The 18,093-nt window shown below is 37.5% G+C and overlaps 1 protein-coding gene across 2 annotated transcripts; it reads right to left on the bottom strand.

Annotated features, from left to right (window-relative positions):
* Nucleotides 1-5,664: 5,664 nt before the first annotated feature.
* On the bottom strand, nt 5,665-12,972 carry LOC133823200 (uncharacterized). Of its 2 annotated transcripts, none has more exons than XM_062255825.1 (18): nt 12,722-12,972; nt 12,351-12,645; nt 11,790-12,002; nt 11,399-11,457; nt 10,869-11,006; nt 10,617-10,691; nt 10,430-10,513; nt 10,270-10,331; nt 10,028-10,097; nt 9,829-9,904; nt 9,615-9,733; nt 7,094-7,153; nt 6,921-6,995; nt 6,730-6,834; nt 6,544-6,639; nt 6,370-6,450; nt 6,186-6,287; nt 5,665-6,096 (listed from the first exon to the last, which is right to left on the bottom strand). In XM_062255825.1, the coding sequence occupies exons 1-18, from the start codon at nt 12,761-12,763 to the stop codon at nt 6,028-6,030; spliced, it is 1,821 nt and encodes a 606-aa protein (XP_062111809.1). In that variant the 5' UTR covers nt 12,764-12,972; the 3' UTR covers nt 5,665-6,027. The 2 variants fall into 2 exon arrangements, with proteins under 2 accessions (XP_062111809.1, XP_062111808.1); XM_062255824.1 differs by having other exon boundaries at nt 9,603-9,733; nt 12,722-12,971.
* Between the last annotated feature and the right edge of the window lie 5,121 nt (nt 12,973-18,093).

The following is an 18,093-nucleotide window of genomic DNA, read 5'->3' as shown; positions in this document are numbered from 1 at the left end:
AACCTCAAAAACAACCTTATGACCATACTCCACTCATCCCAAGCACCCCAAATACCTAGAACCCAAGCACATGCATCCCCAAACTCAAAATTCACCAAAGCCACTCCTAAACACCAAAACTCAGCAAAAACCAGCTGAACAGCAAAGTTAGAGTTAAGAATTTATACCTTTGATGGGATTTAGACCACAAGTTTCCTCTAGACCTCCTTGGCTTGCTCCTCCTCATCCTTAGGCCTGAATTCCCTAAAGTTTCCATCCAACTCAACTTAAACACCATAGCTCAAAAACCAGAAACAGAAATTGAAGAACTCTAAAGTCTTACCTCAAGTGTTAGTGGATCCTTGCTAAACCTCTGCCAATTCCCCAAACTTAGCTTAGAATCCTTGATGCTTAGTTTATCCCAGCTCTCCTCTGAGCTTGCTCCAGAAATCCTCAAGAAACTGATGAAGGAAATATAAACCGATCTAGAAAACTCTCTCTGTTTTCTCCCCTTTCTTTTCCCTTCCTTTTCCTTCTTTTTCAGACTTCTACACTTCTCTACACTTTCCACTAACATAAAGCCTTGGTAATACTTAACTCCTGTAAGCCAAATGACTATTATGCCCTCCCTATTAAGTCTAAACCCTTTAATCCACTTAAGGGACATTCTAGTCATTTTACCCCAATTCCCGCTAACTCCTCGAGTGTCTCTAATATTTCCCGCTTAACTCCCGATACCTAATTAATCACTGATAACATTCCTCAATGTCAAGATAAACTCCAGTATATTAGCTAAATTCCCATTTATACCCCTAAGCTCACCCCGAGCCGGGTATAAATCCCCGCCATGACTTTTTCGCTACTTTGCTCACTAGGATCGTCTCGAGTCGCAGATCACAAACATATCCATTTCATGACATCGGGCTGATCAAGGGTTTGGCTGGTTCCCGCGACCGAGGCTCGCGCCTCTTCCAAGTTTATCCATTCTTGGGCCTTGTTCAAGAATTCATCCACGGTGCTGACACCTCTCCTCTGGATTTCTTTCCACAGCCTGCCCCCAACAAGGATTCCAATCCTCATAGCCATGAGCTTGGAACTATCATCCGCGTCCCTAGCTCGAGCCGCAACGTTTGCGAACCTGCTCAGGTAAGCTTTTAAGGGTTCCCCGGGCTGTTGCTTCACATTCACCAAGGTGTCCGCTTTGACGCGGGCCGCTTAAGAGGCTCGGAATGCCCTCTTGAAATCAGCAGAGAAATTCTTCCACGAGCTAATCAACTGCTTTCTACACTGCTTGAACCATTGTCTAGCTGGTCCGATCAAGGTCGAAGGGAATATCAAGCATCTCAGCTCAAGGCCGATATTATGGGCCATCATCATGGTATTGAACATACCCAAGTGATCCGACGGGTCCCCGTCCCCATCGAATTTTGATAGATGGGGCATCCGAAAACCCGGCGAGTACGTCGTGGCTGCTATGCTGGGGGCAAAAAGCTCTAGCTCATCTCCCGAGTCATATTCGTCCTTGCCCTTTTTTGACAAGAGTTTCTTCATTAGCTCCTCCATCTGAGCTAACCTTTCGAGGGTCTGGTCCTTGATCCCTTGGTTGTTCTGGAGCTGTTCAACAACTCCCGCTCCATTGTACGCGTTAGGCGGGTTATTGTCCCTCCAAGTTTGAGCTTGGTTTGGCGGGGCATTCCCACTGTCGTGTACTTCAGAAGGACCATCCTCTCGAGGAACATGACTTTCATTTCTGGTCGGGTCCCCCCTCTGCGAGTTGAGGCGATCTCGAAGGTCAGTTCTCGAGGCGGCCCGAGGGCTTTGCACCGAAATTAGACGATTGCGCAGGTCTCCACCGGATCTGCCACTTCGGTGGCTATTGGTCCAATAGCTCCCATTGGAAAAGCTTGGAGCCTGCTGCCGGGGTGAGGATCCGAGACATTCCCGCATGCTCGCGGGCGATTGGTAGGAACGGTGGGAGGAGGATTCCTTATGCTGCTCCCGTGCGCCGGAATATCTCGGGCAGGACGAGGAGGAGATGGGTATCTTATCGACGAAGGGGGATGCCTAACTGATGAAGCGATCTTGGTCCCGTCCGGCCGGATCAAACTAGCTCGCGGTCGTTCCACTCTACCGCCTCCAGCCTCCTGCGCCCAACGGTCTGACTGTGGCACGGGAGGGCTGGCCGAAGTAGGTTGTCTGCGCAAGCTTTCCCCGGACCTCCTCCACGGGCTGCCATGAGCCCTTCTGGGTGCGTTCGATGGTGGATCCGAACTAGGAGTTGAGGTTCTAACTAATCGGCTGACTTGCTGATTGGCCCTGGGAAAGTCCTCAAACATAGTTTCCTTGTTATGGTACGACATGGGCACAGAACTTGGGGTTGAGGTTCTAACCGACCGACTGGATCTGGGCCGACTATCCCTGCGGGACTTGTGAGTCCCGCTTTGCCTCTTTCCGATGTTAATGTCAGTTGCAAGAGGGGGTAGTCGAGCCAAGACCTCCTCGATTTGCTTACTTGCTCTGGATAGCTGACCCCTCAATTGTACGTTCTCCATTTCTATCGTCGTCAGGTAACCAGGGTTCGGATTTGGCGGTCGGGGCGCCAAACTTCCGGTGTCGTCATGGCCCATCGGCTGCTTTCTCGATCGCTGTTGGACCTCTGGGTTTGGTTCGTCAGATATGGCGGCATGGTGGGCCTCCAGCCCATCATGTTGATCCGCCTCGTTACCATGCCTCGACCGAGTAACCACCATGATCAATTTTTTGTAATAGCACTAATATAAACACTCTCAATGAAAGCACCAAACTATCGACGCGGTTTTTCGCCAAAAGATAATTATGCGAATAAATAGGATGGATTAATGCTGATTGATAAACTGTAATATGAAAATGATAGTAATCTAGGATGTGGAAATTAATTGCAAGGAATTAACAGTCACTCCTTTTTTAGGTGGTTCGGAGGTTAAAATCCCCCTAGTCCACCAGTCGATATTATTGATATCTCCTCAGTATTTCTTACAAGATGTTTGTTTTTTTACAAGAAGAAGCCAACCCTCTGCACTATCCAGGGTTTCAGTATTTATAGGAGATTGATATCTTAGTAGATATTGGGGTCATCCCGTGACCTTTTCATCCATCATGTCATTTATGTGACATCGATGATTAATTCCTAAACATTACAGTGAAGTGTGGTCTAATCAATAAGTAAAGATGGGTAATGGGCCGCATGGCCCAAATCAGGCGTGGGATGTCTGAACATGCACTCTTATACTGCGTATCCGAGAATTCAGGAATAGAACAGACACGTGATGTCTGATATACGCACATTTATATTGTGTGGTTGACTTTACAAGGATTCAGGGGTGTCAGGCCTCTGATGCACTACGAGCTTAATCTGGCGCTAGCTCGTGGCTCTTATCATGCTGACACAATGACTCCAAGGAGCAACTAAATGAATAACCAGCTCAGGCTGATTACTTAGGGGATGGTGACAAACAGCTCCGGATGGACGGTTGACAAGTGGCAGATCGAGTTAGGCCCTTCTTTAGCTCGCCAAAGTGTGTGCGGATATTTAGGGCGTACAATAATATTAATTCATTTTTGATATTTTACAAATTTTCCCAAAGAATGACATCGATCATACGGTGATGACCTCATCGCAACAACATTTAGTCTTTAAGGAAACTTATTACATATTCTTTTGAAGAACAACATTGATTTCACAATGATCGACGTTGGAAGTTACATGTAGACGCGCATTGTAATTTACTTAACTATGTATTTAATATTTACGAAGAAAGACCTTGATTTAACCAGGAAGGAGGTTCGTGATACTAATGTTAGTCTTAAATATTTTGTTTAGGTCCAGTTTGTAGTGTGTCAGACGTACTGACACCTATGTCAGAATGAATATAGAGACCAATTTATGTTGCTCTCTATGAAATACTTAACTCTCTCCAATAACAAGACATAACGACTTTGTTCTACGAAAAACGATAATGGAAATCCTGATCGTAGTCACACATTTTGTGAAATCTTTGTGTCAATATGTGTATTTAAAATAAATGATATGTTGTGGCGAGGTTCATGCTAAGGAGAACGAGATATACAATATGTCATTGATCCAAATGTGAGGATCATTCGCTGTCGATAAGGGAGAATTTCGCACCTCTACCAAAGACTTTCCCAATATATATAAATATATATATAAGTAGAAAGGGTATGTTTTTCTTCTCCAATTCTTTGAAAGGTTAGTTCAGATTATCAAGTTAAGTGACGGAATTTGAAAATATTCTTTTAATTGAAAAATATATGTAAAGAAAAAAGAAGACAAACGAAGTAAAATAGTGTAAAGTAGAAATATGATTATTTGTATTAATGTGCATGTGACATTTTAAAATGAGGTATCAAAATATGATTACTTGCATTAATATGCATGTGACATTTTAAAATGCAGTGTCAAAATATGATTGTTGGGACGAAAATTGAGACAAAAAGAGGAACAATGCAGTTTTTAATCTGGTTTCGTTCAAAGTGGTACCTCATAACCAATATTATTCACCTTGCTAACAGGTTGAATATGGTGGAGTGGTTTCTTAATCCACCAGTTTTACAAGGTCAGCTTCAAGATTTAAAACATGAATTTGTCTTATTTCATATGGTAGGCTAGAAATGATAACAATCATAATTGGCGAAATGTTAATCTCCATTCAATTCTGACCAATATAAATGTGAGACTTGAAGTTGAATCCTGAGTTCTGTGACACCAATGAACCCCGCCCAAAAATCACCAGGGCAAAAGAGGTCTCGGTTTTCAGGAGCTTGTGTCTCCTCCGAGAGTCATTCATTTGTTCTGTGATGCCGCTTTCAAAGATGGAAATGGGGCTATGTTGGTGGTATTTCGGCTATTGTCTCTGTAGGAATTAAAGCGATAGAGGTCATTGAGGCTGAAGCTTTGGCTCTCATTACTGCTGCCAAGTTATGCTGTTCAAAAAATTGGAATCTTGTGGTTTGTTTCACTGACCTTGCCTATGGTGCATGCAGTCCAGAATAGTAAGTGCCCTAAGCGGTCTCTCATGCTACTTTTTCATGTGTTATTTTCTGTTATTGATGTAATTAGATTAGGTGTTTGTTGGATTTCTAGATCTATGAATACCGCTGCTCACTCTGTGGTTAAGTGGGCAGATATGTCTAAGGTTTTTTACTGTTTGAACTTATGGTAGAGGTGCCCCATTTGTGGTATCCACTTCGTTTTCCTCTAGTTAATCGGAGTTCGTATTTTAAGAGCAAAAAAAAAAATTAAACTACATATTTAACTATCTCAATGACCAAATTATTTGAATATTAATGGAGCAACAGAGATAATGGACATATATTTTATTCTTTTTTTTTTTTTTGCAATTAACATATATTTTATTCAAAAACTTCACACTAAAACGTGTACATTAATAATAAGTAAATATAACATGTCCCTAACATTACTGGACAATGAAATTATTTTGTGCACGAATTAACTCTGAAACTATCTTATTTCTTAATATACGCACACTAAATACGGAAAAGGAAATAGTTTAGCTGTGTCGCTGCTCTGTAATATAATTAATTCTACTTCTCTCAAAATTGCTTATTTAATAATAACTTTGGTATTTATTTATGAGTACTAATTGGAGGTAGAAGTGACCCAGAAAATTGAAAAATTAAAACAAAACAAAACCTCAAAAACGGAATATCGTTTTATGATTTATCACATAGCATAAAGGACAAGCAGTAAGTCCTTTAAATACCCCCTAAAATTGACGCACAGGACAGACGACGAGTTTATTTTCATGTCGTTCGAACCTGCCTAATTTACTGATGTGACTAACTATGAACTCACCGTCAAAATTTCAATGATTCTTCTCACTAAGAGGAGATTGGTAAGAACTCCAAAATTTGGACCAAAAAAGTATTTTGTTGTCCTCACCATTTCCATGGCCTTCTGGCAAAGAATAAGCCTAAACCATGTTCTACCACATTATCCACAACTTGTTTTTTCCCACTATGTCAAACCTTTTAGAAAACAACCTCTACTTCCTTTTCAGTCATCTCATATACGTGATCTCTAGCATCCGAAAGAGCACTCTGCACGATATGGAAATTTGATTTAAGAAAACTTGTGCTTAGAAGAAAGAATGCTACGTACAGAAAGGTCCAATAAAATGAAAACTAACGTGTCCAAATTTCGTCATCAGGTTACGAGAAAGATTAAGATGAGTGATTCGCACATCTTCATTGGCCTTTAATGCTTGAGCAATGGCAAAGGCCCCATCATCCTGAATGCAAAACCAAAATGTAACAATGCAAAAACACTGCTAACATGCAATGCTATTTTAGAATACAAACAGAAAGTAGTACCCTTATCTCATTGAATCCAAGATCTAGCGAAGTTAAAGCTTCATTGACCACTCTTAAGCTACGAGCAATGCACTTTGCACCCTGAAATCATTGATGTGTATAGAAATTTAGGTAAGATCAAATGTACAAGGCAGGTTATATATAGAGACAAAGCTATTATGTATAGCAACGAACTTCATCTCTTAGTCCATTTCCCCTCAGATCCAGATTGGATAAAGTACTATTGTATCTCAACATATCAGCCATGAACTCTGCTCCTTTTGCTCCTAACTGCAATATAATATTTTTAGGTTTTGTAAACTTTAGAACCTGGGACAGTTTCTAGAATCAAGATTTGTGTGATTCAAAAACGTCTATTACCTGGCACCAGCCAAGCTTGAGCATATTGATGTTACCATGAAATTTAAGAACTTCACATAAAGATTCTGCACCTTCTGGACCAACGGGATTATAACCAAGTTCCAACTGAGAGAGGAAGCGAGAGAGAGAAAATTATATGAGTCCCATAAAATTAATAAGAATAATAATGAGTTGTGTAATTAAGAACATACGGTCATAATGATAGAATTGTCTTTCAAAGCTTTTGCTATTACACCAACTCCTTTGACATGGATGTTGTTTCCTGCCTGTAAAATCAGTTACTACGTCTCCAGATATGAATAGACAGAATTTTCATAAATGAATTCATATCCAGACAAATCGAACAGACTAGAATTTTTCTAACCAAGTCTAAACTTTTTACTGTCCGGTTTTCCCTCAATGCATCTCCAATTCGTTCAGCTCCCTGAAAATTCAAGAATTGAAAATCAATAAAGAACCACATCATTTGATTTTTTGAAGGGATAATTACATATTCTTGTCACTTGGGTTTGCCCTCTTCTAAAAAAAATAAAATACCTTGGGTTTTGGTAATTTAATTGATTTTTAAATCAAAAATAAACATCACTAGAAACTTAAAAGTACTTTGAAAGTGTCCTTGGGCTTTGTTTGAAATTTGGATTTTCCCAAGAAAAAAAAAATTGTGAGGAAAAAAGAAGAGAGAAAGTGTTAGGAACCCAAGAGTCAGCAAATAGATATTAATAAGGTAGTGGGGATGGTGGGTTATATTTTATAATCAAGAATAATAAAAGGGTAAGTGGTTTGGGACGTGTAAGAGCCATATTGAGTATATTTTAAAAGGGTTGTGGAGATGGAGAGTACATCCACTGTGTGAATATGAGATTAGGAGTAGTAACTCTTTGGGGAGAGTGGTGGTCTCTCGAATACCACTGGATTTATTAGCTATACTATACTATTTATCTGGCCATTGTTCTTGTAATGTTCTATGTGTTGTGTGTGAATCTATTTGGGACCTAATGGTGGTATCAGAGCATCGATCTTGGCCATGGCAGAACAAGTTTTGGAAGCTCGTAGCGAACAGCCAAAGACAAAGGAGGAATCGTTTCAGACATGCAGCCAACAACTTGATAAAATCAATCAGAATATGACTTGAATTCCAGTTATATTGGATATGCTAGATTCTATTCATTCTAAACTCGATGGACTAGGTGTACCGAGACTTTTAGCGATGACGATGGGTAAAGCTCCTCACTGCAATAGTGGAGATGTTGAGATATTTCAGAACCAGCCCACTTTCAAAGAATGTGTCTCCGAATCTAACAAAAGTGGTGGTGGTTATGGGGTGTTAGAAAACCAATGAAGCAAGATTTTTCAAATGGTGAAGGTATGCATGATTCGCTATCCATAGTCATAACTCAGATACTAGATGGGGAAGAAAAATCTGATGAAAAACAATACTCTCTATCAGAATTGGCGACTGAATCACAGTCTTTTGTCTTCATTCAAGTGAGTCGTGAGGAAACATTGGCACCGCAGGAGGCAGCGACTGTCCCCATTCTCCAGATTCTGCTGTTACGTCAGGGAAGGTTGCACGATACAGGCGCCATCTATTTGACGAGGAAAAAAGATGACCCAAAATCTTATGAAGAACCCAGCCAACAAAATTGAGGCTGAATTGTCCAAAAGAATATGGGGTCTCCAACAAAAGTATCACATATCATTCATAGAACCCATGAAAATGGATCTGTTGATATCTATAGTTCAACATAAAGAATTTGATCCCCAAACTGAACGAAGACTTGCTTGCAACAAAGTTAGCTTTCTTTTCCTCACCTTGAGGACAGTGAATTTTGAACGAAATGTTAGGAACCCAAGAGTCAGCAAATAGACATTAAACATTAATAAGGTAGTTGGGGTTGGTGGGTTATATTTTGTAATCAAGAATAATAAAGGGGTAAGTGGTTTGGGAAGTGTAAGAGCCCATATTGAGTATATTAGATGGAGAGTACATCCATTGTATGAATCTGAGATTTGGAGCAGTAGCTCTTTGGGGAGAGTGGTGGTCTCTCGAATACTACTGGGTTTATTAGCTATACTATGCTATTTATCTGGTCATTGTTCTTGTAGTGTTCTATGTGTTGTGTGTGAATCTATTTGGGACCTAACAGAAAGATAGAAAAAAATATATATTTTCCTAAAATTCTATAACAGATTTTTTAACCTATCTCTTTTTTAATATATTTATAAAAGTTCTATCTTTAATAAAATCACAATAAAATTTAACTCATTTGTTCCCAAAAAAAAATAATACAATAAATCCTTTGATTTTTTTCCTTCCTGAAATACTAGTTCCAAACAAAAGGCCGACCGACAAAGTGTTCATGAACTTCCCTTGAATTTATTGTTACCCCTTCCACATTATTTTAGAAGAACCTCCCTTGAAATTATTGTTCCCCCTTCCACATTATTTTAGAAGAACCTCCCTTGAAATTGGTATTCCGTGCAAATACTAATTCAAACATACTTTATTTAATCCAATCTGATCAGAGAGGATTTTTAGGAAATTATTAAAGAAAAAAATATATAAATACTACCCACAAGGTTGTCTGTGTATAAAAAAGAAAAACAGTAAATTATAGATGGAAGACGGTATTATCCTGAATACAAAGAGACAGAGTTTTTAGGTAATTTGTTACTAAAAAGAAAAGTACATGCCGCATAATATAGCTTTGTGAAAAAATCAAACAATCAATAAGAATCCATGTCGCTCTTATTTCCCCTAATATTAATAAAAAAACCACTAGTTAATGTTACAGGATAGCTGCTGCAGAATTTCAATCCATGAAAATAATGGTCAAAAAGATGAGTGATTAGCATATTGTAAATATCAATACCTCATCACCTACGTCATTCATGCTAATGTTCAACGTTGTCAAGCTCTTGCTCTTCTTGATAAATTCAGCAACATGAAAGGCACCTTTTGCACTAATTGAGTTATTGCCAATTTCTAGACGGGTAAGTTTACCTGTGTAATAAGATGTAAGTACATACAATAATCGAGCATAAAATCATCTGTTTCTGTTTCTAAATCAGAAATGAATTTATATAGCAAAATAAAACCTTTATGTGAGCATAAACCATCGATCAATGCTCGTATGCCTTCATCTCCAATCGAATTTCCATGCAAATGAAGTTCCTGACAGATATAACATAATAGTGATTCTCAAAACTTGGAGAGTATCATTTGACAAATACATGAGGTACAGGAACATGCACACGCTAAGAAAGTGAGACATGTAAAGCCCAAATATCACAATACCTTCAAAGACTTGTTCCCTTCAAGTCCTTTAGACAAAGAATTAGCCCCCAAGGCACCGCCATAGTTGCCACTTGAAAAGTATGTCACCAATTTCCAAAAGAAAAATCATTAGAAAGTGTCAGAGTAAAAACATACCTCACTGATAAAAAGAATAGTATATATTACGAGAGAAAAGAAGACCATACCTTTTACTTAGAGTATATGCTATATTACTGGAAAGAAAAAGTGTAAAGACAACTTACTTAAGTTGTAAATCCCGTATCGTCTTATTCTCGAGAAGAGCACCAGCCAAACTTGCAAATCCCTGCCAGTAATTTGTTAAAGGCTATAAAAACATAATTCCTTCAACTTGAATAAATTAGAATTAAGCTAATCTGAGAATGTATAGACTAATCTCCTTACAGAAAATTCAATCATATTGTTATTTAGTTCAAGAAAACGTAAGGTTGAATTTTTCTTCAACATTTCGGCAATAGCTTTTGCACCCTGCACAGTATGTGAGCACCATTTTAGATACATCTCTGTGAAAAGGCCAACACGATGATAGCACATGACTTGGACACTTAGTTTTCAGCTAGGAGTAACTAACCTCATCCCCCAAGTTGGCACTATTCAGCTGAAGTTTAGTAATCCCAGTATTATTAACCAGTATTTCACTTAGGCACTGTGGAAAAGACCGCCCCATACAACATTAAGTTACTTAAGCTTGAGTATGCAACAATAATGCAGATTTTATTTATTTGCTTTGATGAAAAAACTCAATCACACAATAATGCAAGGCAAAACTTAGATCTTTCAAATGTGCACTTGAAAACTATCTCAAAGTAAAGTTTAACAAGACCTTAGCTCCATCATCTCCAATAGGGTTTCCAGAAAGATCCAGAGTCTTTAATATGATGTTTGATTGCAGAATACCATCAAAAGCTTTCAATCCAGCTACAGTTATTCCATTTCCAGCAAAACTTACACCCTCAAGTGTCTGAAAAAAGAGAAATATATAATCAATACGATGTAGTGGCTTAGATTGTTTATGCCAATTCCATGGCAAAGAATGGGAAAACCCCCAAAAGGGAGAGAAAACTCACCAAGTTTCTGTTATGATATCAAAATGTCTCCCATAAAATTCGTTTCTTAGGTTTATATAGCCTTACTAAAGCTATCAAAACTAAAAAAAATATAATACAACATACTGTTATTCTTGACAATTCTAGATATTTCTCCTACATCACAATAAGTCAATGATGAAAAAAAATGGAACTTACAACATTAGTTCCTAGCTTAATAATACCGAAAAAGGTAGTACTGTTAACAATAAGATCACCAGCATATTAAACAACATTATGAGTCAAATGGATGGACAGCGTCTCTAACCTGATTATATGCGAACCTTTCAGCAAGAAAAACTAATCCTTCATCACCAAAATTACATCCTGCAAAAATGTTTAATAAAACCCAATTTTATGCATGAGCTTTCAAATTTCTTTCAATATAGGTAAGAACAAGGGTAGCAGTCTTAACTACAACTTAGCTTGTCAGCAAAATAAAAGAAAGTTTCCCTGAAAAATTAAATCCATTTCACGAATTCATATTACAACAGTTACTTCTTAATCAACACGACTGTTGGAAGATCTACAACAATAGGGGCATTTATAAAGAAGATTAAAATATAATGACTGTTAATTAATGATTCTACTTTAGTATCCATAAACAAGTATAACTTCTTCAAAACCAATAATGTCTATCTCTGACCTATTTTTTATACCTGACATGTCAACAACGCTAAATGCCCTGAGTTCTTTGGCAAAGTCATTGAGCTTTTGCTTGGACTCTCGGTCAATCTTTGCTCCAAGCCCTGATAACAGATTTGTGCCAGCAGCAAAGGACCACTCCAAGCCTTGTTTGGGCGTTTTTTCTTCCACATTAGAAGGCTTCTTGGGTTTTGGGACAAGAAGTTTCTCCACCACCTTCCACAAAACTGTCAGCTGAAGATATAAATTAGTACAACCATTGAGAAACCGAACAAGTAACGTTTCTTTTGTTCCCCACATCAAGCTTAATACAACCAAACAATACGGTTTGGAATACCATTATGGTTAAGCATCAGAGATAACATTACAACTTCCATTTATTTTTATTTTTTATGCCCTTAAACACTTGAATCAATGCCAAAGAGCATAAACGCAATATTCTTATGCAAAAGTGCCTAATTTCAATCACTGCATAGTAGAAACCCTCTGATTAATGAACATTCAACTCAAGCAATCTAAAGATAAAACACTTTTCTCATATTAAGCTGAAAGGAATTTCGCCCGAAACAAATTACCAAAAGTGACGGCCAAAAACAAGCCAGCCGGGACCACAAAAGAAGCAACTTGTTTCACCGGAGCAGCGGATAACGACGAGCTCTGGGTTTGAGAGTGCCGATAGACTCTCCGGCCAGATGCGGGCCTCCTCGAGCCTCCTTCAGCCCTAGAAGAAGCAGTAACTCTCACCATTAAAAGTGAAAACCTAAAGCCTCTCCTCCTGAGCGACAGAGCAGTGGGCAAGAGACCCCCATGGGCACGATGATAGGGTTGGAGTTGTGGTCTATGGTTGTGGAAATGGGAACGCAGTGAAATCTAAAAGCCGAAAGGTGATTACAAAATGGAGAAAAAGTATGGACAATACTGAAGAGTGGAGTGAGTGAATTTGTACCTTGGGAAAAAAGCATAGGGAAATGGCAGAAGTGGAAGCCATGAGTGCTGTTCAGAGGTGCATAGTCCAATCTGAACACTGGGCTGTGAGCGGAACTTGGTAGTGATAAAAGGATAGAGCGGCGGATCTCCGGGAATGTTCGAATTTCTTAACAATCTCTCTCTCTCTCTCTTATCATCAGTTACCGCTAACCGGACTGCCTTACTTTGCGTCTCGATTGCTCCGGAATGCTTAACATGGGCTTGGATCAGCTCAACATTTATGGAACTTGGGCCACAAAATACCACTATTTTAAAGACATTTTTGCATAAAATACCTTTTTTGTCCTTTTCTTTTTTTGGGAGTTTACGTATGTATAATAAATAACGGTAAATAATATCAACTTTGTTAATGAAAAATTTATATCCCCCCAATTTTTATTAATTATTATTGTTTCAAACAAATTTCATTTAATATAATAAAATAACAGAATTCGCCCATATTACTCACATTCATAAAAAATTTCCTTAAATAAATATATTAATCAAATCATTATATAATATCACTACTTTTTTACACATTTATATTCCCCCATATCACTATTTTAATTCACATCTTATATAATATTTGAATCAAACATACGATAAATATAAACAATATACAAATCATTATTACATATAGTTTGGCTATTAGCAACACAACTTTATTATTGTACTAGTAACCAAACTAAAGAGTAGTATAAAGAGATGAAGATCATAATGTGTCATCTACTACGTAGTCCAATATTAAAAAAAAAAACAATCATTTAGGTACCATTTGGTAGCTATGTAATGTTTTTATTACTTTTATTTTTTATTCAATATAATACAAAAATTACAGATCTTACTTAATTTTTATAATTCTTGAAATTACTTTTAATAATAACATTTGTTATATGAATAGTATATTACACTTTGATTGTTTGTTGTATATATTGTTATGGTTGTTGTATATGTTCTTTCACGTAAATCCTATGGTATAGTGGCTACACCATCCACTTTATTTTGTGTCATTTTTAATTAGAATATGTTTATACATCAATATCGTTTGATACTCGATAATTAAATAATTATAATAATATGTTTGTTTAAATTAGTAATGATGTTTGATACTAGTAAGTATATAATTATAAAAATATAATGTTATATACATCATTTCTACATTGGTATAGTTTATTAGTTATGTTGTTTGATACTAGTAAGTATATAATTTTATTAAAATATACCATTAAGTATATAAATAAATTGATGTGTTTTTAAGTGTATAAAATGATGATGAGTAAGGGTTTGTCTTTATACAAAATAAGAGTAGTTATTTATATGATTTGATATTGATCATAATTATGTTTATTCAAGTCTCTTATTTATTTTATTGTATATGACATGCAACTGATTTTGTATCAAGTTTTGTTAAGGAAATGATTCCAACGTTTTTTTATTAGATATTTGAAAGTAGTATTTTAATAGTGTTCAAAGTGCTAAAATGATAGAGCATATGCTTTGATTGTAAGTTAGATATCAAGAGGTATATTTGTATATTACATACCAAAAAGAATATAATTTTAAATAAGAATGGAAATTATTAGCATATCATTTTATTGTAATTTGGATACCAAGATGTATATTTGCATCTTATATACCACCAAGTATATAATTTTAAATAAGAATCCAAATTATATTTTAGAATTTAGTTATGGATATCAAATAATATATATTTCAAGCTAGAACACTAATAAAGAAACAAAAGGAAAAAAATGATTTAGACTTAAACAAAAAATCAACTAAATAAGGAAATATATTATATGTTTGTAATGTACCAAAAATAAGTCGTAAATGTAAAAAAAAAAAAAAAAAAAAAGACTAAGGGATATGATGGATGAGACTTAAAAAGCAAAGCAATATATAAGGAAATATATTGAATGTGGTATATTATAAATATAATTCTATTAATAAAATGGTCTATGTTAAAAAATAAGTAGGTATAATAAATAGGTAAATAAAATTTGATTGTTTGTTGTTTAGGTTAATAAATATTATAATATGGGTATATTAAAATATCAGTTTCAAATTAGTAATTATTTATATTATAAGGTGTGTGAGTGTAAATCTTCCTTTTTTTTCAGTTTTACCGTCACAAGGAGGTATAATAGGTGATTATATTTGCACCCAAAATTTAATCAAGACACTTTATTTTTATTAAAAGTTAATGTATAATATATATTTTTCTCAACTTATGTTCACTTTTTTCTAATTTTTTTCTTTGTCATATTCTAAAAAATACATATATATATAATTGTTGTACCCTAAAAGTATGAGATCAATCGTCTTATTCGAGGTACAGCTGGCGAGCAATAAATGAACGTTACTAGATTTTGAAGATGTCTTATTAACTCCAGAATAAATAGCTCGAGGTTACGTCACAGAGTTTGACTATTTAGATATTCTCCAAATCGCCCTCATCAAGCTTCGAGCATCACTCAGGTCAAATCGCCCTAGCGTATAACCTCCAACTCAAGGAACACATTCAGCTCGCGATAGTCTCGAAGATTGATATGCACAATTAATATTTGTAACATTTATCTAATAAATGCTCGATATCAAGAGAATTAACACATTTAAGGAATTTCTATATTTGGGAAGTTACCCATTCTTGTAAGTTACCAAATATTGTACGTTTTGCCAAAATTTTCCATCAACCCCCAATAAATACAGAGGGAATTTACAATAAAAGGGACCGAATTTTATATGTAAGAAGTCTGCAAAATTTGTCTTAAACAATTTCTCTAAGAGTGCTAAGACAGAATAATATTGACTCGTGGACTAGGTGGATTTTAACCACTGAACCACGTAAAATTGTTTGTGCTCTTTATTTACGGTTTACAAAAGCATAATCACCTTTGTTAAGATTTCTTAATCTACTGTTGGCGAAAAACTGCGTCAATAGATTGGTACTTTAATTGAGAGGTAGATTAGGCTTGCTGACAACTCTTCAAGAAATTTTCATCCAAATATCAGTATGGTGGTGGCACGATCAATGCGCGACAATGAGTTTGAGAGACTTGAAGATTAAGGAGAATTTTGTACGGTTGACCTTGCTGGAGAAGGCACCTCTATACCTCATTGTCCTAGAAAACAACCCCAAAACCCGGACAATGACCACTATGATACTAGTAGCTAATCTTTATGCCACCACAACCTTAACCCAGGTTATCTCACAGCTACAGAGATGGAGAATGCTCAACTAAAGAGCCACCTCGCCCAAGATAACAGGCGAATTAATGACATTATAGCATGGTTACCCCCTCCAACAAACGACGATAATGTCGAAAGGAGAGCAAGTGGGTCCCCCAAGACTAAATCCCACAGGCGTAACCATCCTAGAGATGTGAGCCACTTTGTTCGAACCGCAACTTCGAGCTCTGTTCCATCAGAACAGACTCCTACAAATAACCAACCTGCTCACAACTACTGGAATGGGCAGACAACTCACGTCGCTAAAAATCAACCCAATCAGACGGCGCGAGCAGGGACTACATCTAGGTGAGCAAAATTCCCCATGAATCTTCCAACACCAGCCCGACCAGCTAGTCAGCTACAAAGAAATGAGGAAACTTTACCATCAACACGAGATATTGGAGTGGATAATGGGCAACTTAGTTTGGTGCACCCTAATGGACGGCGGATTGCCTCGCCAATAAGGCACTCACCATCACCAATTCGCCATCTGACACCTCCACGGGCACAAGGTAACACATTAGCTCACATAAATAACCGAATAAACTTTATTCCTAGAGAAGATACATATGTTTCATGATCTCGAGATACTGGGATCCGAGTTTGCGTGAGCAACCAAGTATCACAACCTGATCCACGAATGGTAAGCTTCGCTAAAGACAGCTACTGGACGGAAAGTCGTCATGAGTGTAGGTCAGAAAGTGTGCGCAATACACACTCTCGAAGCCAGAAAACCAACCTGAGGAGTCATTTGAATTCAACTCAGAGTTTTCACTCTAACCATCAATTTGACTTGCGCGATCATTTGAACGACCAACAGGGATAAGAAGCTCGCAATAACGATCTGAGTTATAATTAGACGAGGGAAAACCCTTCAATAAGGTGTGAAAATGGGAACATCCTGATTAACCGAGCTCAAGCTTGGAGGGACAATAACCTAAATAACGCGCAGATAGGGGTGGGAGCTAGTAATCAACGCCCAAATAACTTGGAAGTGAAGGATCCAACCCTTGAGCGGCTCACTCTGATGGAAGAGCAAATGAAGTGTCTCATGTCTTGAAAAAATCAGGACGACTGTGATTATGACAAGGAGCTCGAGCCCTTCGCTCATCACATTGTTTCAGCTTCGTATCCGACAGAATTTAAAATGCCGAACATGACCACCTATGATGGGACTACCGACCCGTCAAACCACATCGGGACTTTTAATACTCTAATGAGAGCCCATAATGTCAACATCGACCTACAATGTGTTCTGTTCCAGGCCACACTGACAGGACTAGCAAAGTTGTGGTAATAAATTTAAAAGGCACTCAATCACCTTCTAGAAATAGTTGTCGACAGAGCTCAAAAAAAAATTTCAAGCTACAAAAGAAGTACGAGTAGAAGCCAATTCCTTGGCCAATATAAAGCAACAACCAGGTGAATCTCTCAAGGCTTACATCAACCGGTTCACGAATATAACAGCTCGAGCTAGAGATGTTGATGACAACTCCAAGCTCATGGCCATACCATCAGGAATCACTGTGGGAGGTGAATTGTGGAACGAGCTCCAAAGGAAGGGAGTGAAGAATATAGATGAATTCTTGGCTCGAGCTCAAGAATGGATAAACCTCAAGGGGGCAGAATCTGCGATGGCCAAATCTAGCCAAATTCCCACTTAGCCCGCTAGAGTGGCAGCGAATAATGCAGCTACGGCTCAACTTGCTACCCCTAACAACTAGGCAGGGAGTAATAATAAGAGAAAGGGAAACGACGTAGGTAACCAAGCAGGGTCAAAGAAAAACAAGGACAGGGACAAGTACACATCAATATTCACCACCTATACCGACCTAACGAAAATGCGGGAACATATATACCTAGTAAATTATGCCCGCCTTCCTTGGAAGAAACCTGAACCCTTGAGAAATTAGCAGGAAAAAAGAGATACAACCAAGTTTTTTTGTTATTACAACGACATCACCCACAATACATATGATTGTTGTTAACTCAAGGATGAGATCAAAACACTCATCTTTGCTGGACCGTTAGCACAATACGCTCGAAATTGGGTAGTTCCCAATCCGCCAACTGTGCAAAATTCACAACCAGCTTTGGGACATCCAATGAATCCACCGCCAG

This window comes from Humulus lupulus, chromosome 3 (genome assembly GCF_963169125.1).
Source record: "Humulus lupulus chromosome 3, drHumLupu1.1, whole genome shotgun sequence".
Taxonomy (NCBI): Eukaryota; Viridiplantae; Streptophyta; class Magnoliopsida; order Rosales; family Cannabaceae; genus Humulus; species Humulus lupulus.
Note: the sequence above shows the minus strand (reverse complement) of the source record. Positions and strands in the feature narration are given on the sequence as shown.

What these genes read in the sequence shown, in the direction of transcription:
- LOC133823200 (XM_062255824.1), bottom strand. Translation starts at nt 12,763, where the DNA reads ATGGCTTCCACTTCTGCCATTTCCCTATGCTTTTTTCCCAAG. An exon ending in TGGTTTATGCTCACATAAAG is followed by an intron (nt 9,734 to 9,828) that starts GTTTTATTTTGC and finishes CTTATTACACAG; the next exon opens with GTAAACTTACCCGTCTAGAA. An exon ending in TGATGACGAAATTTGGACAC is followed by an intron (nt 6,097 to 6,185) that starts GTTAGTTTTCAT and finishes CATATCGTGCAG; the next exon opens with AGTGCTCTTTCGGATGCTAG.